Source organism: Spinacia oleracea, chromosome 4, assembly GCF_020520425.1.
Source record: "Spinacia oleracea cultivar Varoflay chromosome 4, BTI_SOV_V1, whole genome shotgun sequence".
NCBI classification, from domain to species: domain Eukaryota; kingdom Viridiplantae; phylum Streptophyta; class Magnoliopsida; order Caryophyllales; family Amaranthaceae; genus Spinacia; species Spinacia oleracea.
Window position 1 is genome coordinate 8,056,371 of NC_079490.1, and position 25,874 is coordinate 8,082,244.

The following is a 25,874-nucleotide window of genomic DNA, read 5'->3' on the forward strand; positions in this document are numbered from 1 at the left end:
TAGTAAGTATAAAATAGAACGTTTTATATAATAAAAAGAGGACAAGTTGATAAAAGAAACAAACATAAATGAGCAAGAAAATATATTACATCTTATTTTCCTTTAACAAGCCTATATAACAAGCCTATCTAGCTAAAGAGTTGCAAAAATACTCATAAAAACAAATAGAGTAAACAAATCAAAACAAATCAAAAGGAAAAGTGAACATAAATTAGGATAGTCTTGTCATCAATAAAATTATATATCTCGATAAGTCTGGATATGGTGATCAATGACCGACCGCATCATATTCTGTCGAACAGTTATCTTATCAACAAACACGATGCAAAGTATGAATCGTCAAAATGTATTATCAGTTGTTTGACCTTTAACGTGATCTATAAGCAACTGGATTTTCTAAGGGCGACCCGGAGAGTTAGAGCAAATTGGAAGAGGGTAACCATTGAAAAAAGCTTTGTAGGGTAGTAACATCAGCTCTATAATGCATTTGGGTAAATTCCAACAATTGAGGCCATTTAAAATCAGGGTATCTTCTGCTCATTGTTGTGTCTTCTTCTCTGTCAACAAGATCCTGTGGGGGCTTCACTACTTTGTCTTTTCTTGGATTCACAAAGAATACCAATGATCTTCTTTCCCTCTTTTTGTTCACCAATGCCCTATGCAAGCAACTCTTGTATCTCCCATTACACATTGCCTACATCATTATTACCATATACTTACAAATTACCAATCATACTATAATCCAAAACTTTAAAACCAAAAAAAAAAAACTCACATTTTTAGGTTAGTGCATGAAATTTATGCAACTTATCAATATACATAAAACAAATAAGATCGAAGATCAATATGACATCTTTACAATCATGACATGTTTGGCAGTATATTGGTTTGTCTCTTGCCTAGCAATAACCAGATGAATAAAGCACACCCTTATTTAACTTAGTATAAATGCACAAGTTAATAAACAATAAAACAAACTAGAACCACTATTCAATTACGTAGTAAGACTAGCACCAATTTTTAATACTACGTTTGTGATTTATTTTATGATTCTTATCAACAACACAATAACAAGATATGACCACTTATTGTACTATATATTGTTTCACATACGGAGTATATTTTTTGAGGTGAGTCCAAAAACTCATGTCATGGCCCAAACAATTTAATATTTTAAAAAATTCTGGAACGTATGATGGGACAAGACACACTGTAAAAAATACAGACACATGATATCTATATACTACGGAGTATATATCTACAGTAACCCCTAAAAAATGTTTACATTAAATCGAAATTAGTTACTAAACCATGTATTACTTCATAAACTTCCCTTTTAATTAAAAACATAAATTAATAAGCTTGAGTAAAAGATAGCTAACACAACTCTCATTGTTGTTATTGAACTTAATTCATTGATCCAAAATTTATTCTTTTATATATACAATTGTTTATCAATTATCAAAATGCTAGGTAGTTTTTCATTTAAAATAATTTAAAAAGCCCTAGGGTTTCATTATATACGAAGAACAACAACAAAAAATGAAGAAAAATACGAGTATATAATAAAATTAATAATTAATTACCATGAAAGTATCTCCAATGTTAATGACAAAGGCATCAAGTCTAGGTCGAACAGCTTGCCATTTGTTGTTAGCAAAAACTTCAAGGCCACCAACCAAGTCTTGATGTAGAATAGTCAAAGAGGTCGGGTCACAATGCGGACCGGTGCCAAAGGTTAGACTTGGTTCTTTGCATGGTGGGTATGAATTGCATCTCAATAGGGAGTTCCCATCTTCAAAAAACTTCCTAAAATGTTGTTTTTCAACTCCCAAACTTATACCCAATAGTTCAAATATTACTAAAGATAGATCTTTCATGGCTTCACAATATCTTTGGTACACCCACCTGTCGATATGTCAATGTACATATACATGTTATTGCAATGTTTAGACGCGTTACATAGATAAATAAATAAATCTGAAAAAATTATGATCACCTATAGTACTAGTGTACTACATAAAGCGGTTTCCTTCAATAATGTTTGAAGATTCATAAATTCCCAAAATACGCTACTTTTTCACTTATTTCCACTCTACCGTCCACGTCAGCAAAAAAGTCGGTCTATTTTTTTTTATAAAATCTACAATAAACCGCTATCTGAAACAGCGGTTTAAAGGGGTAAACCGCTATCTGAAATAGCAGCTTACGTATTTAATGAACCGTCATTTCAGGTAGCGGTTAACCCCTTATAAAACCACCGCCATCTGAGATAGCGGTTTGTTTTAAAACCGGGGAAACGCTGACGGGGAAAAAAACTTTTCTTTCTCCCTTGCTGACGTTGATGGTATGATGGAAATTAAGTTAGAAAGTAACGTATTTTAAAAATTATTGGATCTTTATACAATATTGAAGGAAATCACTCTACTACATAGATACACAAAAATTTAACTTTTATTTAATCAAGACTGGCACGAAACTGATGAACAGTTACCTCGATCTACACTTTAAAATTACATAACTTTGTTTTATAGCTTATTGTATCCGAATTGAACAACTGATGATGCTTTAGGGTTAAAATGTCCTAGTTGCGAGTTTTCAGTTTTCAATTTTTTCATGAAAGCTAAGAACATTCTTTATATGAAATTTAACCATGTTACTCCGTATCATTTTCAACAATAATTACACTTTTCTACCATCGGTTAAATTCCCTACTTTACCCACTATTATCCATTACTTTGCATTTTACTACCTTAATATTACTTTTTTGCACTTTTCTTATGCAGTTATATATACTCACTCGCCTCTCCTAAAAACAAGAGTATACAGTACTACCTCCGTCCTGGAATACTCGAAACAGTTTGACTTTTTGCACTATTTATATAATTCACTTTGACCCTATTTTATTTCAAGTATATGAAAAAAAAAACGTTAGTATATAATATATTGTTGGCTTCATCTTAATATATATTTTCAAAATATTAATATTTTATAAGTTTTTATAATATATACGGAGTAGTTAAAAATATTGGTGGTCAAAGTTGTGCATTGACAAGCGTGTCCAGTAAAAAATGTTGCGAGTATTCCGGGACGGAGGGAGTAATTGGGTACATAAAAAATGGAGGGATGAGTATGATTCATTAATTTATGGATAACTAGTTTGATAGTGACACCAAATAAACATACTAGTAGTAGTAAACTTACCCTGCAAATTCAAACTCATCCCCTAATGAAGATTTGATGTAATCGGACACAATAACCCCCTCTTGATCATCATCATTATCAACATAATTATACCCAAAAGAGAAAGTTTCTTTCCAAGGAAGTTGTTTAGAGAATCTATGAGCATGAGCACCAGAATAACCACACATTTCCCCTTTATTCTTCTGAACCCTTAACTTCTTCTCCATAGGCAACTTAAAAAGCCCGTCCATTTGATCATGGGCGGCCCGGATGAGGCTCGAGTCGACCCGATGGTTCGTCACTTGGAAGAACCCATGGGTCATACATGCCTTATTGATTGACTCAGAAGCTTGTTTGATAGCCTCCTCATCACCCCTAAAGAAGCCTTCTAAGTCAACCAATGGCTCATTGAGCACATCATGGTTTCCTTGTTGGTTATTACTATCGGGTTCGTAACCCGACCCTTTAGACCATATGAACTCTTTTGGTAATTTGGGTTGGTTTTGGATCATGGATGGATCAAACATTATGCATGGTGAAGACATAATTAGTGTACTAATTTCTTGTTTAATTTTTGATTGGAAATATATGATGATAATTTTTTTTTTTAAGTGCAAATTTCAAGTGTATTTCAATCAAACAATGTGGGTGCTATATATAGAAAGAGATATTTAATGGAGGGGCCAACAATTATTATGGACCATTGGGAAGTACATATTGAGATTTGAGAAGAGGCTACAAAGATTGATGATGTCATGATATTGGAGGGGGATGTCACTCTTTTTATCTTTCACTAGCCAACAATGTTAGCTCTTTGCAATGCAAGCTGTTTTTGACCTTTTCTTTCTCAAGTTTTTGTTTCAATGGTTTGTCTTGTTGCTATTTCAAAACCTGCTTGTTCCCTAGGGCTTTACTTAGGGTGAACATGGATCGAGTATCCAAATCGACATCCATATCGTTATCGGATTGGGTATTCGGTAAACAATAACATTAATGGTGTGTTCTATTCAACTTATTTGACTTGAACTTATCTTATCTGAACTTATCTTAACTTATTGGAACTTATCTGATGAGTACAAAAGATTTTGATAGATTTCAAAAGATTAATAAATTTTTAGTCAAATATGCCGAATCTTTTCCATAAAAAGTTATTGAAACTAATAAATGAATAAAAAAAAGAAATTTGTTTTGGCGGAAAAAAATTTCATCATGAAATGACACGTGTCATTCATGGTGTCTGTTTTAGTATAATGTACTCCCTCCGTGTTTATTTAAGGGATACACTTGGCCGGGCATAGGTATTAAGAAGAAGAATTGAAAGAAATAAAATAATAATTAAAGCAAGTGGGGTTGGGTAGATATTTTAATTAGTAAACAAGTGGGACCATGTCATTTATGTGGGTGGAAGGTGGGATGCGTTTCTAAAATTATTTGTTTGATAGGATGGTGGGTCATAAGGTAAATTAGATGTATTATTTAATTAGATGGTGGGATTGATAAGTTACTAAATATGGCAAGTGTATCTCTTAAATAAATACGGCCGAAAAAGACAAATGTATCCCTTAAATAAATACGGATGGAGTGATAGATCATTCAACACTAATTACCAATATTACTCCTTCTGTCCTTTAATACTCGACCTGTTTTGACCGGACACGCTTACCAATGCACAACTTTGACCACCAATTTCTTTAACTACATATTATAAAAACTTATAAAAATATTAATATTTTGAAAGTATATATATTAAGATGAAGACAACAATATATTATATACTAATATTCGTTTTCATATACTATAAATAAAATAGGGTCAAAATGAATTATGTGAATAGTGCAAAAAGTCAAAACAGGTCGAGTATTAAGGGACGGAGGGAATACAACATGAGTTCAATTGTTTGTCATAATGCTACTTTAAAACTTGTATGTTCCCAAGAGTTGTATATGAGGGGTGAGCACGGATCGAGTACCCGAATCTGGACGAATCAATATCATTTTCAACACCAATTACCGACATTACCACATACTTTCAAATGTTTGTCTTGATGCTATTTCAAAACTTGATTGTTCCAAGGGATACCTTTAAGTATGTATAATAGTCCTTGATTGTGTGCGTCTCTTAACGACTATTGATTTCAGAGATAATAATCTCGTCGATTGATTGATTGCAAATTTGGTTTATTATTCTTCCCTTTGGACAATATAAATACACAATATAAATATGTACTTATATGTACAAATCGAGCTAGATTATGAGTTTCATGGATGAATTTCATGTTAAAATATTTGGATAAGAATAATAATTGATAGTTGGATCATTCTTCCCTTAATTTGGACAATATGTATGTACAAATTGAGCTACATTAAGAGTCTTGATACTTTTGAATAGTAGAAGAATATCATGTTAAAATATTTGGATAAGATAATGTGTCTTAAATATGAATTGTTTCATATTTCTTAAGGCAATAGCGGAGCCATAAATTTATGTTGGGGGCGGGGGAAAAAAGAAGAAAAGCTAGGCATAGTTATATTGTTGTATAAAGGATTCGAAGTCTTAAGTCCACATGAGTTTTATTATTTTTTGAAGATAAGATGAAGTGTTCTATCGGGTCGAAACCTCGTACAGGTCAAGTCGCTCGAGTTAGCAGGCTAGACACTCTGAGAGTGAGGGGAATGATAAATGGAACCCTCCCTCAAAGTGCCCCTAGTGGGGATTGAAACTCTAACATTTTGGTTGCAAGGTGAAATCTTTTCTTCTAGGCCAAGACATTACTTGGTAGTCTACATGAGTTATTAAACCAGAATAACCATTGAGACAAGGAGCGCATAGTGATGTATTTAAGTATTTATTACTGCATATAAGTTTTTTTTTTAAATTGTTGGGGGAAGCCCCCACCAGCCTATGTCCATGTCCTTATGATCAACATTTTGAAAATTTGGTAAGGGTAGAAATGTAACAATGCACTTACATAATACCGTATTTGAAATTCTCAATTTTTCATAAAGGGTGCGTTCTCTTCATCTTAAAAAATAAGTTTCAGCTCTAATAAGTAAAGGTAAAAAAAAAAAAGTTGCAATCAGGTCAATATGTTTCAATCAGGCCATATAAGTCGATTCACTACAAGAAATTGTACCATTAACGACGGGAAATCCTGTCGCGAAAGGCCAATAATCGTTGATTAATGACGGGGTTTCCTGTCGTGAACCCGTCGTAAAAGGGGGTCGTCGTTAATAGAAAATCCCGTCGTTAATCCGTCATAAAAGACATTTGCGACGGTTGTTCCCGTCTTTGTTTGGTTGTTAGCCCCGTCGCAAAAGCCTTTTGCGGCGGGATTTTTGACCGGTCGCAATTAGGTTGTCGTTGAAGATACAAATTCTTGTAGTGATTCTATCAAATTTACTCTCTTGCAACAAGGCCTAAGCATGTCCAGTTAGTACCAATCATGTTTGAGGTTATATCAGGTCAACTAGGTCTAATAAGTTCAGTTCATATTAGCTCAGCTTTCATCCGGCGAAGAGAACACCTCTAAATTTAACATTTGAATTTCCACAGTTTCGAATACAATTGAGTGATTGACCGTTAATACACCGATGTTTGGTACGTGGGAATGAGAATTTGGAAAACAGATTTCATGAAAATTTCATATGGAGAATAATTTAGGTTTATTTCACGAAAACCACCGGGTTAAGACATAGGAGGTGGTGGTGTAAATCGTGAAATGAGAATCTGAATTGGTTGTCCATAGGCCAAAAATCATAATTTCCAAATACCAAAAATTGTCCTTATTATACTTGTGTATATCACTTAATCACTTGTGATCTTCCAAACTAGAATATCACCAAATCCATGGGAACAATTAAACCCAATATCTTTGTGGTGTATAGATTACTAAATAAGATAATTTTCGATACGTTAAGATAAGTTCAGTCAAAATATGTTTAATTAAACAAAGGAAATTTTGTGAAACACTACCTTTAAGTTTGGTGGTTTTGTGAATTGCTACCTTATAAAAACTTTTTTTAATTTAACTACCTTATAAGTTTGGTTGGTTTGACTAACACTACCATTTGACGTTTTTCGTTAATGTTTTCCGTCGTGTATTTTTTTTATTCTTTTAAATATCTCTGTTCATTTGTCATTTTGTGCATTTGCCATATTAAGTAACCGTTGTAGTGGAGTCCAAAGACGTAAAACATTAACAAAAAACGGCAAATGGTAGTGTTAGTCAAACAAACCAAACTTATAAGGTAGTAAAATATAATTTCCTTTTTAAAAGGTAGCAATTCACAAAACCACCAAACTTAAAGGTAGTGTTTCACTGAATTTCCTTAAACAAAATAACTTTACGGAATACGGAGTAAATTTTAAATCGTCTTTGTCAAAGAACCAACTTAACCAAAAGGTTAACTTGATAGTTGAAGCCCCGAGTTCAGTTTTATACTCTTTCATATCCCTTCACGTGAAGGCCCTTTGCGCTTGAAGTGTGGGGATGCAGTATGGACCTCCCCTCAATACCCTACGCTAAATATTCCACTTTGAAAGGAAGGGTGGATAAGATTTAAACTCGTAACATATGTGACACGTTGGCTCTGATACCATGTCAAAAAAACCAACTCAACTAAAAGCTTAAACCGGTGGTTGAAATTCCAAGATTAGTTTTATAAATTGAAAGACTTTATGATATAAACAGAGTTTGATCCATGCAGTTAACTATCTCATTGATGATAACTTTTTCACTTGTCAACAAATTACATTTGAACAAAACATGTCGGGTGGAAAGCATGAGGTACATGACGAGAATCCAAGATTACAAAGTACAATATGTGTTACATCATACAGTTATAATACAGAACAAAGCACTTAATTCTCAAAGATTTTCTGCAATTCAAAATCAAAACATCGACAGAGAATTGAAGTACATGTAGAAAAATTGCGTTATGGATCCGGACCCGGTTGCTAGTCTGGCCCACTCGACTCACTCTCGGGAGAATGGGCTAGTAAAGTGGGTCTGGGTATGTTTACTTGTTTAGTGTTTAGTTGGGTGTAAAATACTACTTATTTTGTACGGATTTTTCATGAAATGCCCCTGAGGTTTGTGTTAATGCACCAAATACCCTTAAACTTTCCAAAATGCACCAAATACCCCCGAGATTTAGTATAAATACACAAAATGCCCACAAGGCTAACGGACGTTAAGTCCCCGTTAGCGTATGTTTACATTTTTGCCCTTAATAAACTGTTTTCTTTATTTATCCTAACATTAACCCTTAATTATATTAATTAACCCTTAATTACATTAATTAACCTTTAATTATATTAATTAACCTTAATTACATTAACTAATCCTTAATTAAATTAATTAATCTTTAATTAAATTAATTAACTATTGTCTGAAAAAATCAATTACCCCAAAAAAATTTGGATTCTCCATTCCAACCTTGTTGTTGCCTTTGTTCTGTCTCCTCAAGTCAAACCCCTAATTCCTCTCTCTCCATTATCAACACCAACCATAGCTCCATCCTTGCAACCACCTCCATCCTCACAGAATCAACGAATTAGAGGAGAGAGAATGCAGCCATGCCGCCACCACCAAACCCCACCACCGCCATGCCACCACCATCAAACCCCACTCCCCCTTCCTCACCGGCGGCGTTTCCCTCCCCTCCCCCACCTTACCCACTGCTGTCGCCACCACCAAACCCGCGTTTCCCTCCCCCTCACTTCCCCCACCTTCCTCATTCCCCACTGCCGCCGCCACCAAACTCCACTTCGCCTTCCTCGCCGGCGTCGTTTCCCTTCCCCTCACTTCCCCCTACGTTACGGTCAAGGCAACTAGCAACAATGGTTGATTAAAATCCCCCATTACTGATTTGGGGATCAATTTTTTGGGATCTGGATTTTGAGAGAGGAAAATCGATGTATGTGTTTGTCTGGCGGTGGCGGTGGCGGTGTGGGGTGGTGGTGGTGAGGAAGAGAAGGGGTTAGCATGGCGGTGTGTGGTGGTGGTGAGGAAGAGAAAAGCTGTCATGGTGCTTCCAACCCAGAAAAATTGGCTGCCATTTTTAACAGGGAAGAAGGAAGGGGGGAGAGAGAAAAACAAATGAAAAAAGAAGAAATTAAAAGGAAAAGAGAAAAATTAAATTAAATTAAAGTTAAAGTTAACGGATAAGTTAACGGAGTTAACGGAAAATAGTCATTTTGGGCATTTTGTATATTTATATTAAACCTTAGGGGTATTTGGTGCATTTTGGAAAGTTTAGGGGTATTTGGTGCATTAACACAAACCTCAGGGGCATTTCATGAAAAATCCGTATTTTGTAGGTAAACATGTTGAGAAAAAAGCATGAGCTGCGATGCTAAGATTACACATACAAAACTTACTATGTACTCCCACCGTATTTTATTAAATGATACCACTACAAAAAATTGTACCATTAACGACGCCTGTCGCTAAAGGCAATAGCAGCGGGAGTACATAGTAAGTTCGTGAATCCGTCATAAAAGACGGTCTTTATTAATGAAAAATCTCGTTGTTAGCCCGTCGTAAAAGATATTTGCGACAGTTGTTCACGTCTTTATTTGGTTCTTAGCCCCGTCGCAATATGCTTTTGCGACGAGATTTTTGACCTGTCATTATTGGGTTTTTATTAATGATACACCATCTGTATTTTAAAAAGAGATACACTTTGACCGGCACATAGTTTTAGGAGAGTGAATTGAATTTATTAAAATAAGATGAAAGTGGGGTATTGGTTGAATTATTTATTAGAGTAAGAAGATGATGTGAGTAAGTGTGGACCACAAGAAATAGAAAAATATTAATATATTGGAAGTGGGGGCCAAAAAATGTCAAAAAAAAAGTGTATCTCTTTTAAAAATACGTTCGTTTAAGGAAAGTGTATCTCTTTTTAAAATACGGAAGGAATACAAATATTTGTAGTGTATGGTGTATTGGTGTACATTGTTCATAAACGACCGTATTTTATTAAATGATACACTTTCCTTTTTTGGCATATCCTAGTACTCACTTTCAATTGTATTAACATTTCTCTCTTTCTTATGGTCCTTACACTTACTCACATCATCTTTTTACTACAATAAATAATTGACCCACTACCCCGCTTTCATCTTATTTTAATAAATTCAACTCACTCTCTTAAAATAATGTGTCGGTCAAAGTGTATCATTTAATAAAATACGGAGGGAGTACTTGTATAATGGAGTGTTTTTTCTTTCTTTGTTCTACCAATTTCTATTTTATTATAGTTTTGGCAAATACGTGTTACCATCTTTCTTTTCTTCGTTGTATTCATTTTCGCTCAATGTCTCTTACTTTATCGACCTTTTTTTTATTACATATGCGAGTTTATACTTTGCAATAACTGGATATAAAAATAAAAGGAGTATGTTTTGAGTTTTGATTTTAAAAAGATACAGTAATCAATGGCACAAAAAGGGTAGCTAATTTCCAATCAAATTATGCATATTTAACATAGTAACATGATACTGATCGTAGTCCTTGTTAGTTCACATATGAATTTAATTTTCGTGTGGGATTCATTTTTATGGGAAGTAATTTTTTTGGTTGGCACTATAATAACATTTGCAATTTTGAGAATTAATATGAGAATTGTTACTTAACCAGTAGTGATCAAGTAGTTAAGTCACTTCTCATATCCTATGAGCATTCTAATTTCCCAAAGAAGAATAACTTTCCCATATTTCATCCATTTTATCAAAATATGCAATTTTTAGAAGTAAAATTTGCCAACCACTATCTTTTAGTTTTACAAACGGGAACAATTACATTTTACTTTACTTTTTTTTTGTGAACAATTGTCCTAAACTATGTTTTTGTGTTAGAACTGTTGGTTATTCCTGCTTGTTTGGAGAATATATAATTAGTTAAGACAAAGAAAAATAAAAGGAGAGAAAAAGAAGGAAAGAAGTAAGAAAGCAAGAAACATTTATTGGCAAATTATTCTGTGATAATTTGCATCATTAGTTTCTTAGTAATATGTTGGTTACAAATATATAATCATATTGATAGTTAAAATATTCAAGAATTATAACATTGTAACATAATTCAGATATAGAGAAACACGTTATATTTTTTAGAGTATACCATCGAATATTAGTTTATATTTTATAAACACTTTGTGAGTTATTTTATTATATCATAGAGATATAATTGTTAGCCTATTTTGTTTATACACGAAAGAGAAAACGAATATTATTTCCGCTGCAAGATTATTTGTAATCTTTCCCAACAAGAATTTCTACCACTTGATGGTTTTCACATTTTAAAACTACAATAGCAACTCTTGTGTTTCTTAACCGTTTTAAGTGATTTAAAATCCACTCCTCTATTTTTTCGTAGGATTTCATTCTTCTCGTAAAGTTAGAGTATGATTTTATTATTATTAGAAATTGCAACAACGAGCATAACATCAAATCAGTCATCTCAAGTTACTCGTGCAACAACTGACATGTATATGGTCATTGTTGTTTCATTGTTCTTATTTCAGCCAATTACTTCTCACGGGTATCCGGGTAGGGTAGCCGGGTAGGGTACTCGGGTAGGCCCCGTATTTATCAATTTGTCACTCGTGGAAATTTAATCATGCTATGGAGACCGTTGGACAAAAATAAGGGCGGGCCAAGATTTGATCCCCGACCTCTAATTTAAAAGTCGAAAGCTCAATCACTAAACAATACTTCTATACTAGATTTGAAGTCCGTGTAATACACGAGTTATTTTAATTATCATTTTGTGTTTTATTATTGCAGTTTAAGATTTTTATTGACTAATTTGAAGCCCACTATTATTCGATGATAAATACGGGGCCCATGAGTTACTCGGGTAGGCCCACTATTATTGACTAAGGTTATGTTTAGAAAATATCAAATTCAAATGATATGGATAATGATTGTTTCTTTTTATATAGGTAATAACAACAATACTCCGCATAAGAGGACATAAGCAACTTAAGACCTTGTTCTTTAGAGCTGAACTGAACTGAAGTGAACTTAACTTAACTTATATTACTAAAATGAAATAAATAATAAATAATAAATGATAAATGATAAATAATAAATACTACCTACGTTCCTATATATTCTTTAGGGTTATTTTATTATTTATTAGATTTCTTCCATTTTTTATTTGTTCCATTTAAACTTTTGACACTATTCATCCACTCCACTTTGATCATCGTTTGTTAATTAGATATAATAATAATAAAAAACACAGTTATACGTTGGATCTAAATCTGATCAAAAGGTAGGTCGGGTTGGGTTCAGGCCATGCCACGACTGAAAAATCCTGCCTGTTATTTCGGCCTAATTTTTCTACCCAAAATCTGTTGTTTCTGGCCAAAAATAGTGGGCTTTTCGGGCCATGCTAATTCTATAACTGAAATTCTAATTTTGAGTTTACCAAGACCCACCCATTTTTTTTTAAAACGGGCCTAAAGTTCTACTCAAAGCACATTGTTTTCGAGTCGGTGGGGGTCATGTTGATCATGTCTAGTTGGATCTCATTAGATATGACTCATTATATATTTTCAAATATATAAATTTATATAATGACAAAAGAAACAGGGAAGTATCTATTTCATCTAAAAATTTTGTAATTTTCTTCGGAGTTCGCCATCTCTTCCATCCAAAATTTAAAAAACTAGCGACCAATTTTTTTCAAGGATGACCATATGAAGATCTACCATTTACTAGATTTAAAGAATGCGTAGTATGAAATACGTTTTGTCAAAATAGTAACAATAATGGTCCGGATGCACAAATATTCACTGGTGTGCAATGTGCGTACGCGTTACAAGGACATGTACTAGTTGATATTTCTCTTTCCTTTAACTAATCCAATTCAAACAAGTTGTTGATCACGGTTAAATGTACATGACGTAAATGGATTGTTGTCCATTTCCGACTGAGTGATACTATGACAAAACATAAATATAAAAATCAGGCGAATTCAACGCACCTTAGTACAAAAATATGAGTCCTCCATTATTCTCCTGGGGAATCATTGGGGTTGAATTATTATAAATGGATAAATATCACAAAACAATATTGACATTAAAACATAAAAATGGGCCTAGATGTCCAAAATCTAAAATGCACAAAAATGATTTGTTTCTATTATGTTGCCTTCCCTCACGTGGGCTTAAGGCCCTTAAAAGTAGTTCATTAATGGTTAATCAAACAAATCCAGCTAGAAGTTGGATGGCAATATTAATTACTATTAAGTTGTCTAATCAACAATTAGTGATAAAAGTCATTTTCTAATCTTTTCCGCAACAAATAAGTCATGTACACGTGATTATCACAGTTTTTTGGATTATAATATAAGGTTTTTATATCATTTTGTCCCTTTGAAAGAAATAGGTCAAGTATGAAATGCCCACATCGAATTAATTTTTAGAATGGTCCATCCATCGTAATATTTGTTTGCCACTCATTCAGGATCGCGTTTCTGATTCGATAAAGTCGGCATTTTCTATATATAACTGGTTATATTATAATATTATATGTGCGGTATAATTAAGATTATTTTTTTCATTGGATTTGGGACCAAATTACGCATGTACCATTTTTAACAAAAAAATGGGTTCTCTCCGTTCTTGTCAAAGAATTATAAATATAGGCAAATTAGTTGGGACCAAGTTCCACATGGACAACATATCTTGTTCATTATGTCAATTAATTATAATTACGGGCAGGTTGAGTCCAAATTTAACATATATCTTTTCTACAAAAAAATATATCTTATCCGTTCTTTTCAAATCTCAATAAATCTTACTCCATATATATTTCATTATTTTCAAATTTCATTAAACCTTACTCCATATATATATATATATATATATATATATATATATATATATATATATATATATTTCATTATTTCTAAATCTCAATGAAGTAATGAATCTTACTCCATACTCCGTATTTTCATTAAAGATTTCATGATTATAACCATACTTGAGGGGATAATTAAAAATACACTTTGAAATGATGCTCTAAGATATGGTGAATTCAATTTTGATGACATGTGTTTTTCATGAACTCGTTTTTGGGAAATCAATTAAAGGGGCATTATAATAATTTCATTTAAGTGATTTGATAAATTACTATTAAGCTTGTCGATCAATACTCACACGTACCATCGTAGTATCTAGTAAGAAGTGATACAATTGAGAGGTGGGGATGGTGTGATGTGCATTGATCGATTTCAATGCCTCAATGCACCATCAAATTAATTAGAAATGTTAAATGAGTCACCATAATTATTGAACATATATATCGTCTAAAAGACTAAAACCATTCGCTAAGTAAATACTCCCTAGGTCCCTTGAAAATTACCTAAGACCTTTTGTATTTATATCCGTACTTCGTATATAATTAAATCACATTATGATGACCTTCGTGTCCTTTACAAATAAAAGCTATTCTATTGCTTACGTAGAGCGATTTCTTTCAATATTGCTTGAAGATCCATTCATTTCCAAAATACGATACACTATCACTTATTTTCCACCCTACCGTCCACGTCAGCAATCAAACCGGTCTAATTTTTTTAATCAATCGGCGCTAAACCACCAACTGAAATAGCGGTTGAAACACATAAACCGCTATTTCAATTAGAGATCTAGCTTTAAATGAACCGCCATTTCATTTAGCGGTTCACTTCCAGATCAAGATAATCAAAGACTCCCTCTCGTATTAATACGAAATCAAAAAAACAAACCTCTGCTTCTAAACTGCCAATTCAAATAGCGGTTTGGTTTCAGAAGAAACCGCCATTTGAGATGGCGGTTACCCCCAATAAACCGCCAATTCAAATGGCGGTTTCTCTTAACCAAGCCGCCAATTGAATTGGCGGTTCAAAGTTGAACCGGAGAAAAAAATATTTTCTATTTACCTAGCTGACGTGGACGGTAGGGTGGAAAATAAGTGATAATGTAGCGTATTTTGGGAATTTAAGGATTTTCAAACAATATTGAAGGAAAGCGCTCGCTTACGTAACCAATTATCTTAGGATAAAATATTAAAGACTATAAAAAAAACAGTTTTGAATCGATATGGGATGTCTAAATGTCTTTCCCTAAACCGAGTGTCCACAACCTCTTTTGTGTCTGATGATCGACAATGTTGTGTAGTAGCATTATGTACTGCACAAATCTATATCATTAAAGCAAAATGGTGGTGAGTGAAAGTTGAGCAAAAGGTCATCCAAGCCATCTCATGCATTAGACATTGTGAACCATTGATCTCGCTTGATTGAATGTCATCCGATCCATTAAATTTTCCTAAACCATATCACAATAAAGATGGAAAAATAAATGCAAAAAATATTTCAATTGGTGTAGAATTAACTGAAAGAACTAAATAGACAACCAAATAATTGGGCAGAAAAAACGAATTAAAAAGAAAAGAAACAAATAAGTTAATAAATGATCCAAAATTGTCATAAATGGGTTTCAAACCCCTGATTTGTGGGCAAAAATATCAATCAAGGAAATTAAATCCTCCTTGACCACTACAACACAATCATATTATATGTTAACTTAGTGCAGGTGTCGTCTATACCCTTTTTCCGTTTTTTATTTTGGCAAAATTTCAAGTTTTTTTTTTTTTGGGGGGTTGGGGGGGGGGGGAAACATGCCCCCCGGCCCCAACGTGAGTCTGTCAGTGGCATCCAAAATACAATATATTTATAACAATAATGTATATAAGTATTTTTATGATAAACGAAAACCTACTGTTCTGGTGTTGTAAAGGTGGAAACAATGGACTTCGAATGAAGGCCCTTTTGTGTATGTTGAAGATCTTGCGTGCTTGAATGAGTCGAGTCCGAATTCACCTGCACAAGAATAAAGTCACTAGCCTCGGGGGTGTTTCCGAGAAAAGCCCCTCCGATGCCTAAGTAAGAACGATGCTCGGATTCTAGAGAGAAGTTCTCTAGAAGAGTAGTCTTAAGACGATAAATTGGACGTACCTTGAGGTGTGAGCCTTCGCGGCCTATTTATAGTGTTTGCATAATAAATGCTCATAGGTCATTTATTGCTTTTGGGCCGTGGGCCTTGGTTGATGGCTGAATAGCCTTTTTGGAGTGTAGTGGGTTTGATGTTGTTGCTTTGAACCATTGGGCTTTGGACTTAGTGGCCCAATTGATATTCAATTGGGAGCCCAAACAACATGCCCCCCAGACCCGGCCCATTTAGAATTAAATGGGTGGGTTTCCAGCTGTCAGAAGTCCAAAAGTTCCCTCTTTTTTTTTTTTTGAAGAGGAGATGATTTGCATTAATGACAAGTGTTGGGACTTGTTTTGAATCGTGGAGATCGTGGGTTTGAAGGAAGTTGGTGCGCCTTTTTCTTCTATAAATACTGGATGCGAGTTTTCCTTCAAACCTTTACTTTCTCTCTCTTTCATACAAACTTCCTTTCTTTTTCCGGCGATCCCAGTTTTCAAGTTTATTCAGATCTACAGTTTTCAGTCAGCTCTTGTCTTCGGGAACTCGTTTTATTTGCTTTGTCGGGGAATTCCGCCTCGGAAGAAGGTAACTTGTTTGTGAATTTTCCTCCTTTTCCTGTTCTCTCTTCTACCCCCCCAATCTTGAACCCTAGATTTTAGAATTTGCAACCATGGCGAAGGATAAAGGCAAGGGTAAGTTCGTCGTCGGTTCTTCCAGTGAGAGGGAAGATGTGCCTTTGGAAAAGGTACATAATGTTAGGTTATGATACATATGACAATTCATAAATCATGCGGAAACAACCATTAAGCCAGGAATACATATTATTTACACATAATCATTTAGCATAGTTTTAGATGCATACTCTTTGTTGCGTGCCTTCCCTAGCTGCGCCCGAACCGAACAAGAACAAGTCTTTAGGACTCCAAGTGTCGTCCCTCCGTAGATAGTCCACAGCACGTCCGGATCCGCCTTAAGATTGACCAACTAGAATCGCCCTTAAGGTACTATTATTTTTGGCACTTTTAGGCAAATGTGTGACTGAATTTTTCTCTCAAAAACTCACTTTGAATACTTGAAAACTCATTGTAAATATGTGACCCTAGGCACCTATTTATAGAGTTATGGAAAAGGATTTGGAATCCTATTAGGATACTAATTTATTTAATTATAATCCTACTAGGACTTTAATTAAACAAACTTTATCAATTAGGATTAGATTTAATCATATTACGAATCCCGGTAGCCTTAGGATTCGAGTAGCACACACGAGTGGCGCACAAGCACCGCACACCCGCACGCAGGCCTTGCGGCCCACGCCGAGCGCACAGCGCAAGGCCCACTGTCGCAGCCTTGTCCGCGCGCGCGCCCAAGCTTCGGCTGGGCCTGGCTTTTGCGCTGGGCCTGGTCGTATGCTTGGCGTGTGGTTGTTGCGCTTGGCTTGCTGGGCGATGGTCCGGCTTCGTGCTGGGCCTTTGTCTGGCAGGCCTCGTCCGATGCTAATTCGTACGATACGCTTCCGATTAAATTCTCGATTCCGGAATTCATTTCCGATACGAACAATATTTAATATTTCTGATTCCGGAATTAATTTCTGTTTCGAACAAATATTTAATATTTCCGTTTCCGGAACTATTTTCCGATTCCGATAATATTTCCGATTCTGACAATATTTCCGTTTCCGGCAATATTTCCGATTCCGGCAATATTTCCATTTCCGATAATATTTTCCGATACGTACCATGTTTCCGTTTCCGGCAACATCTACGACTTGGATAATATTTATATTTCCGATACGATCCATATTTCCGTTTCCGGCAATATCATCGTTTCCGGAGTATTCATTTCTTGCCTGTGACGATCTCAGCTCCCACTGAAACCAAGATCCGTCGATTCCGAATATCCATAGATGGAGTATTTAATGCCATTAAATACTTGATCCGTTTACGTACTATTTGTGTGACCCTACGGGTTCAGTCAAGAGTAAGCTGTGGATTAATATCATTAATTCCACTTGAACTGAAGCGGCCTCTAGCTAGGCATTCAGCTCACTTGATCTCGCTGAATTATTAACTCGTTAATTAATACTGAACCGCATTTATTAGACTTAACATTGAATGCATACTTGGACCAAGGGCATTATTTCCTTCAGTCTCCCACTTGTCCTTAGGGACAAGTGTGCATTTCCTAATTCCTTTGTCGCTCGATGCTTGCTCTTGAACATAAGGTAAGAGTTGTCATCCTTATTATGTCCAGAGGTGTTCCTCGGTTTCAGAGTTCAACTGATCAAATAAACAGATAATCATAGCCTATGATTCATCCGAGCACGGCCATGAATTTCACAGTTTCTAGCTCTCCGAGTGGCCTTGTACAACTTTTAAGCATCTCATCCCGATTTATGGGAGGACAATCCCAATCTTGCGATCTTGAGATTAGACTTCGTTTGATAGGTGATTACCTGAGCGTTGCCTTTATAGCCTCCTTTTACGGTGCGACGGTTGGTCAACGTTAAAGCAACCAGTTCTCAAACAAGTAATCTCAAATCACTCAGGTATTGAGGATTTAGTGTCTAATAATTTTAATGAAATTTACTTATGACAGATTTTCATCTCTTACAGTAAAGTTTCATAGGTCTTGTCTGATACTAGTCTTCCCAAAGTAAGTATCTATGCAAATGATTATGACATTGCCATGTCCACATAGTTCAAGAAACAGAACTACTAGTCATCTTGCATTCTAGTCGTCTAACGTTTTCTGTGCGTCCAATTTTATAGAAAACTCCGACTAGGGACCATTTTCAACTTTTGACATTCAAGTTCACTTGATAGACATTTCTTAGTCACAGGACTGGTCCTGACAGTCTATCTTGAATATATTGTCAAATTGAAGGGACTCATCATTTAATACTAAACCAAGATTAAATGGAATATGAAAACACATTTCATATATGATAAATGTTCAACCCCAATGTTTTATAACCATGGGCCTCAAACCCATCTTTAAAACAGTTCATGGAATTCAAAGCTATGCTTGATTTCCAGTGCCACAATGTGAGTGTTGTTTCTCACTTGTTGCATAGGTTTAGTTATCATGCTTTGCCAATCTTAATATCCTTTTCATCGAATGTTCTTCGAGATATGATGATAAGATCTTTTGAGTGTGTTTATTTTGTGATCTATTCCTTCTAGCTACAAGAGTAGTTCTACGCATCTTGCAATGAAGAACCATCAAGTCAGAAGACATATGATCTACCCAAGTTCAGTGAAGAAACTCTTTAACATAAACAAACAACCCTGTTTTATTGCTTCTTAGGCAATAAGTACTTTTACTTCAACTGTTTAGGTTGCTAGTGATGCTTTGTTTGGATTTACTTATCCAAGCAGTTCACAGATATGTGGAAGACTTTCCAGTTGTATCTTAGAACATAGAAATTAATATTTAATTTCCCACGCAACAACTCATGGTCTCCAATCCATGTTGCCATTTCAAAACACGATGCTCTATAGCTCGTCCTTATCAATGGTTAACTCCAAAGGGTCTTGCTTGATCCTTTGCCAGTGTTTATGCGTGTAGCATCAATATTTAGCATATCTTTATTTCCTTGAATCAAGAACTATTCCTATGTACCATTTCAAGTACCATAAGTATTCTTGATCTCAATCTAGTTTATCTTCACTTAGATCAATAGAGATTGGTATATGTTCGTCATGCCTAAAGTCATACGATACGTTTTTGGCGATCCTCATATTATATCATACATGATAAATTCTTTTGCAGAATATTTCCCAATTGAATTCTATTCATGTAACTTTAGCTTATCTAGTTTCAATAGATACTAAATTCAGCTAAATTCTTTGACATATAATATAGGTTAAGAATCTCATTTAGACTCTTTGATGTTTAACTTAGTAAATGCTTATACATAGTTCAAACATCCTTTACTTAGATTTATTCACATGGGTCGAATATCTCTAATGGAGACTTTCGTGTTTGATTTAGTAAATGCCATTACTTAATCTAAAACAATATTATAAGATCTTTGTAAATAGATCTTAATACCCAATATGTACTAAGTTTCGCCATGGTCCATTATTGATGAATAATTTCAAATCTAAGTCATTAGCATTTGAATGTTATTTCACAATAGAGAGATATGTGTGTGATACACATAGGACCAAATAAGTTTTTATGTACTCCCACTAAACTTCTTATACATCTATAAGAATCATGTATATTTTATGAAACTAAAATGCTTATTAGCTTCACTTAAAATACAGTTCCAATTCCCAATTGCTTGCTTAAATCTGTACTTAGATCTTATAAGCTAGCTTTCCTTTTCAAGCATTTATTTGGATCCACAAATTATATTCCAACATTTGATTGAGGAATACGTTTTGTCATCCAATTGCCATATGTACCAATATGCAATCATTGCTTGAATTATAGACTTAAGCATTACGATTTTGCATGAGGTTTCAACACAATCCATGCCATGAATTTGCTTGTAACCTTTAGCAACTAATCTAGCTTTGTGTGTGAACACAATTCCATGTTTGATGGTTTTTATCCTTAAAACAAACTTGCAACCAATAGGTGTGAAACTATTCTTGCAAATCAACAAAATTTCAATTTTGTCATCAAAACATTGAGTATGTTTTATGGCCTCTAACCATTTAGCACATTTGAGTCTATATATGGCCTCTAACCATTTTAGGGAATCTGGGTTTCGTCATAGCTTTCTTACAAGTCACTTCTAATAGTTTGACTGCAAGTTGTAGGTTTCTTTACTATCTAATAGAAGAATTGCATAGTTTCAGTGACCTGAACTCCATGTTTCTTCACTATCTAATAGAAGAATCTCATAGTTTCAGTGACTTGAACTCTATGCCTACTTGGGTATAGAACATCAAACAATAGAATATCAATAGCCACTTGAAAGTCCTTTGAATATTCTGTTCTCCTTGAAGCACTTGTAAAGTCTTCTAAGAGATGTCTATTCTTCAAAAGCCACTTCTAAAGTCCTTAAAGAATACGCTCGGGTTTTCTGAAGCACTTCGAAAAGCCTCCGGAATGTCCGTTTATGTTTGTTGTTCGCCTCGAAGACTTTCGAGGTCTATTTTCTCCCACTTGTCATTTTGGAAACGAATCTCCAAAAGGACATTATTTCGAGCAAACAAACATTATGTTCTCAAAAATTCGTGGTAGAAACAATACCCTTGTGTCTCATTTTAATAAATCACAATGAAACATATATCTATACTTGGGGCCTTAGTTTGTTGAATAACAAACACTAAGCTCCCACTGAGTTTAGGAACTCTTTAGATATATTATGAAAAGATATTTTGAAATTACTTTTCAATAGCTTTGACGAATTTGGTTTAGTTTGGTGGTAGTTGAGCATTTTGTTTTAGAAATTATAGGAAAAGTCTTTATGATTCATCATTAATCGAATCAAGTACTAATTGACTTCGATTATTCCAACTAAGATATGCATATCTTATGGACCTAGATTGTGAAATTACAACACACAATCATTGATGATCATATTTGGTCTCAAGTAATCATCAACATGATCTAACCTAGATCTTTATGATTTCTTGCCAAGTGGATTTTATACTTCTGAATCTTTGAACTAGCCAAACAGATTCAATTTATATCATATTTGAGTAAATAAACCTATATTCACTCAAATCCATGTGAAATAATAAAGTCATAAAATCTTTCTTTAGCTTTGAACTCTATTGTCTAGGCGTTCTAACAATAGTTCATATCTTTTGTTACTTTCAACAAGTAAGACTAGTTGTCTTAAAATGATCTAGAAATCAATCAACTTTCAAAAGTCCATCAAAATAGAGCTTTTGAATGTTAACTTGTTGATATGGTCTAAGCAACAATGCCAAAGATTAGTGGAACTCAAATCAAGGGGTTGATTTGAACCTAGTAAAGTTCTTTAAAGAGTTGTTTGTTTTAATCAAGCATATTGACTCAACCTGTAATTGACCATTTCATTCAAACATTGTTTTTGTTTTTCTTGAATGTGAGTCTTTCTGTGTTTGAAAACAGAAATTTAGGTATGTTGATTATGGAACAAAATAGCCATTAAGTTCCAGCCTTTGAAAGGACTTAAAACAAACTAGATGACCCTACAACTAATGTAGCATTGCCATGCTTCATTTCCCACTTGTAGGTCATTAGTGTATCCTAGCTTCCATTGTTTGAGTTATTACCGAAGTAAGAACCTCAAGCGGTATATGATACCAAGGAAGTTTGATTGCTAGGTCACTTCTCTTTAAACATAAACTTATAGGTAGAAACGGAATCGTAAATTCCTTTCATTTGTTCCTCGTTTTCCTATTTCTTGTACCCTTTCTTTTAGTCTTAAGAATTGAATTCTTTAGTGTTGACTTTTATACTTTGTTAGACATGTCCAATGTCACCCCAACAAGGTTCTTACCATTTAATTTATGTTGAATATTAAGTTTCAACTAGATGATCTTACCAGAAGCTTCTAAAGTTCTCTAAGCATCGATCTATTCGAATGTCTAGGGACTAGACTCATTCGAGAATTAAATGGACAAAGATATTAGGTTGTTAACCATTGGTAAAGCTGAGCGTATTAAACTCAATGCTTTATGATCTCAAAACTACAGTGTATTTTGAATTCACAAGCACCAATTGGTTTGCCATTCGACTTTGATGTTCGAAAACAACCATAAAAGTCGCTATAAGAAACGTACATTTTAAATTGCTCACTTTCTCTCATTTCCGTGAATCGTTCTTGGATTCACTACCAATCGAGGAAATTTACTGTTACCTTTCTAAAAGGATTTATTGCAGTGCAAGATATTTAATTATAAACAATAATTAAAACATACATTGAAGCATGCAAAGTCTAAACATTTATCATGAATAATAACTTGAAAATGAAAGCAATCATGCAATTTAAACAAGTCATTAGCATTTTATTCGAATTATGTGTTCCGGCAGGTGTGAATAAAATGATTCCAAGATCCTAAAATCATTGAAGAACTAAGCACAGTTTGTCGACTTAATCCTAAAACATCTTAGGTAAGCAAAAGCCTTTTGCTAATAGTCTAGAAACTATTCTTGGTTGATAGGTACGTCTAAGAACTTATTAGGTAAACCTATCGATTTTGCCACGACATAAAAGGACTCCTTACTTATATCGTTGAGTTTCACCAAAACTAACATGTACTCACAATTATTTGTGTACCTTGCCCCTTTAGGACCAATAAGTAATACCTCGCTGAGCGAAAACTATTACTAGATTGATGTAAAGGATATCCAAGCAAGTGTATATTTTGGCATGGCACCTTTTAACTCAATTTTTTAAGTTTGGAACTTAAGGCTCTTACTATGTTGGTTAGATTTTAAGTGAACTAAAATCCTTAATCATGCAACATAATCAAGCCGTAATCTCATGCATTTTAAGACATATTTAAAGCAATAAATAACTTAAAACATGCATAAGATAAATGTGATCTAGTATGGCCCGACTTCATCTTGAAGCTTTAACTTCAAAGTCCGTCTTGAAAATCTCCGTGGGAGGCACCATTTTCTTCAAATAGGATAAGCTATAATTAAAACTAATTACAACTATTTGATGGTACGCAGACCATATTTGAATTGAAAAACAACTTTGGTACTTTAGACCAATTACATTCAAATTAATGGTACGCAGACCATATTTTCTATCCTATTTAGGCCATACTAGTCACTTCATAACCTGCAAAACAGTACATATACAATATATACCATTCACCCATTCATTATCATGAATGGCCCACATAGCTGGTTAGTAAAACACATTATGCATCACGTAAACATTTGCAGCAATTAATCAAGGGCACCAATAATCTACCAATTATTCAGTCCTTATTAATTCTAATCAAGTTGTTTTAACCTTAAGGATTTGTAGACCTAATAAGAGTTTATGACTAAAAGGGCTCCCACTTAAACCAATAAATTCATATGCTTTACTAATTTTAAACATAAAAATGTATTTCTAGTCTAACCGGAAACATACAAATTTAATTAAAATTTAAAGCTCATATAAATTTATAATTGAATCCAAAAAGTTTAATTTAATTTCAGTCTTATTTAAATTAATTCATGATTTTAATTTTAGTAAAATAATTAGAATAAATAAAATTTATTATAATTACAATATTCAAAATTAAAATCCAAGAAAATAATTTAAATTATTAATTTTAAAATTAATTAAAATTACGTAAACTGAAAATTTCAAATTAAAATTTTAAAACGATCTAATCGCAACGCAAACACCCTACGCAACGTACGCCCATGGGCCACACGCACACAGCCATCGCTGGCAATGTGCGCGCAGCCCATGCGCTGCGTCGCATCGCTGCTGCTGCTATCATTCGCAAAGCATCACGCGAGCTGGTGCTCGCTGCGCGCGCGCCAGCGCTCGATGCACGCGAGCCATCGCTCGCTGCGTTCGCTCGCCAGCGCTCGCTTCATGCATGCCAGCGCTCGCTGCGCGCGCTCGCCAGCGCTCGCTTTGTGCGGGCCATTGCTCGCTGCGCGCGCTTGCTCGAGGCAGTGCGCGTTGTGGCGCAGCTCGCTTGCTGCCCACACGCGACTGCTGTGCCTTGCTTTCGCCCTCGCCCTTTTGTCCATTGCTCATAGTTCACGACACAAGGCAGGGCTGCTGCCTTGTGCTCGTGCACCATGGCCTTGCTCATTGCATTCGTGCCGCATGGGCGACGAGCTCCCTTGCTCGTCGTCACATGCCCGCACTATACAACACCCCTTAAGGGTAACACGTAGCGTCCATTGCTTTGTGCGTGCAAGTTATATGAACGAATCGCATAAAATTTAAAAAATTTATATTTTAAAATTAATGACAAATTAATAAATAATATTAATTTCATAATTTTAGGGCGAAAAATCGAAAATTTATTATTCAATTGATTTCCGATTAACATGGATTCAAGTCTAGGTCATAAAAATTTAAAATTTATCGTAAATTTACAATTTTTATGGTGGTTTTTAATCATAGGTATCTAATTAAATTATAATTAATTATGAAAATCAAATTAATTCTAAATTATTCTAATTTTCAACAAATTAATCATAATTACAAATTAGATTGCATAATTAACAAGGCTAGGCATTCAAACTTGTTAAACATATACAGTAGGTCAATCAAAAATTCAAGATTTATCAACAAGAATCGCAAATATTTAATTTAACATCTTAAATTTACGAAATTTTGCATTCGAAAAACTAAAACCTCCGAAAAGTCATAGTTAGGCTTCGAATTTGAGAATTCTGGGTTCGGAAAAAAAATACTTTTTTTGTCAAAATTTTAGAATGCCTTTTACATGCGGAATTGACACAAAAATCACTCGATTTGGATGAGTAACGAAGAAACTGCCGAAAAACTGCGTACGTATAATTAAATAAACGCAATTTGCAATTAATTAACAATTACGAAAATTAATCACCCCTTTTAATTCTTGCAAATTTGTAATATTTAACCATGTTCATGCAATTTAGATTATGAAAATAATAAGAGGCTCTTGATACCACTGTTAGGTTATGATACATATGACAATTCATAAATCATGCGGAAACAACCATTAAGCCAGGAATACATATTATTTACACATAATCATTTAGCATAGTTTTAGATGCATACTCTTTGTTGCGTGC

At 34.4% G+C, this 25,874-nt stretch overlaps 1 protein-coding gene across 1 annotated transcript; it reads right to left on the reverse strand.

Moving 5' to 3' along the window:
- LOC110801009 (gibberellin 20 oxidase 1-D) lies at positions 1-3,793 on the reverse strand. The gene is made up of 3 exons (XM_022006320.2): positions 3,205-3,793; positions 1,587-1,908; positions 1-694 (listed from the first exon to the last, which is right to left on the reverse strand). The coding sequence occupies exons 1-3, from the start codon at positions 3,726-3,728 to the stop codon at positions 416-418; spliced, it is 1,125 nt and encodes a 374-aa protein (XP_021862012.1). The 5' UTR covers positions 3,729-3,793; the 3' UTR covers positions 1-415.
- Positions 3,794-25,874: the final 22,081 nt, after the last annotated feature.

Bases quoted from the DNA above. Each gene is read 5' to 3' on its own strand.
- LOC110801009 (XM_022006320.2), bottom strand. From the start codon at position 3,728: ATGTCTTCACCATGCATAATGTTTGATCCATCCATGATCCAAAACCAA. The intron at 1,909-3,204 runs GTAAGTTTACTA...ACATATCGACAG, and splicing joins GATGAGTTTGAATTTGCAGG to GTGGGTGTACCAAAGATATT. The intron at 695-1,586 runs GTAATTAATTAT...ATAATGATGTAG, and splicing joins ACATTGGAGATACTTTCATG to GCAATGTGTAATGGGAGATA.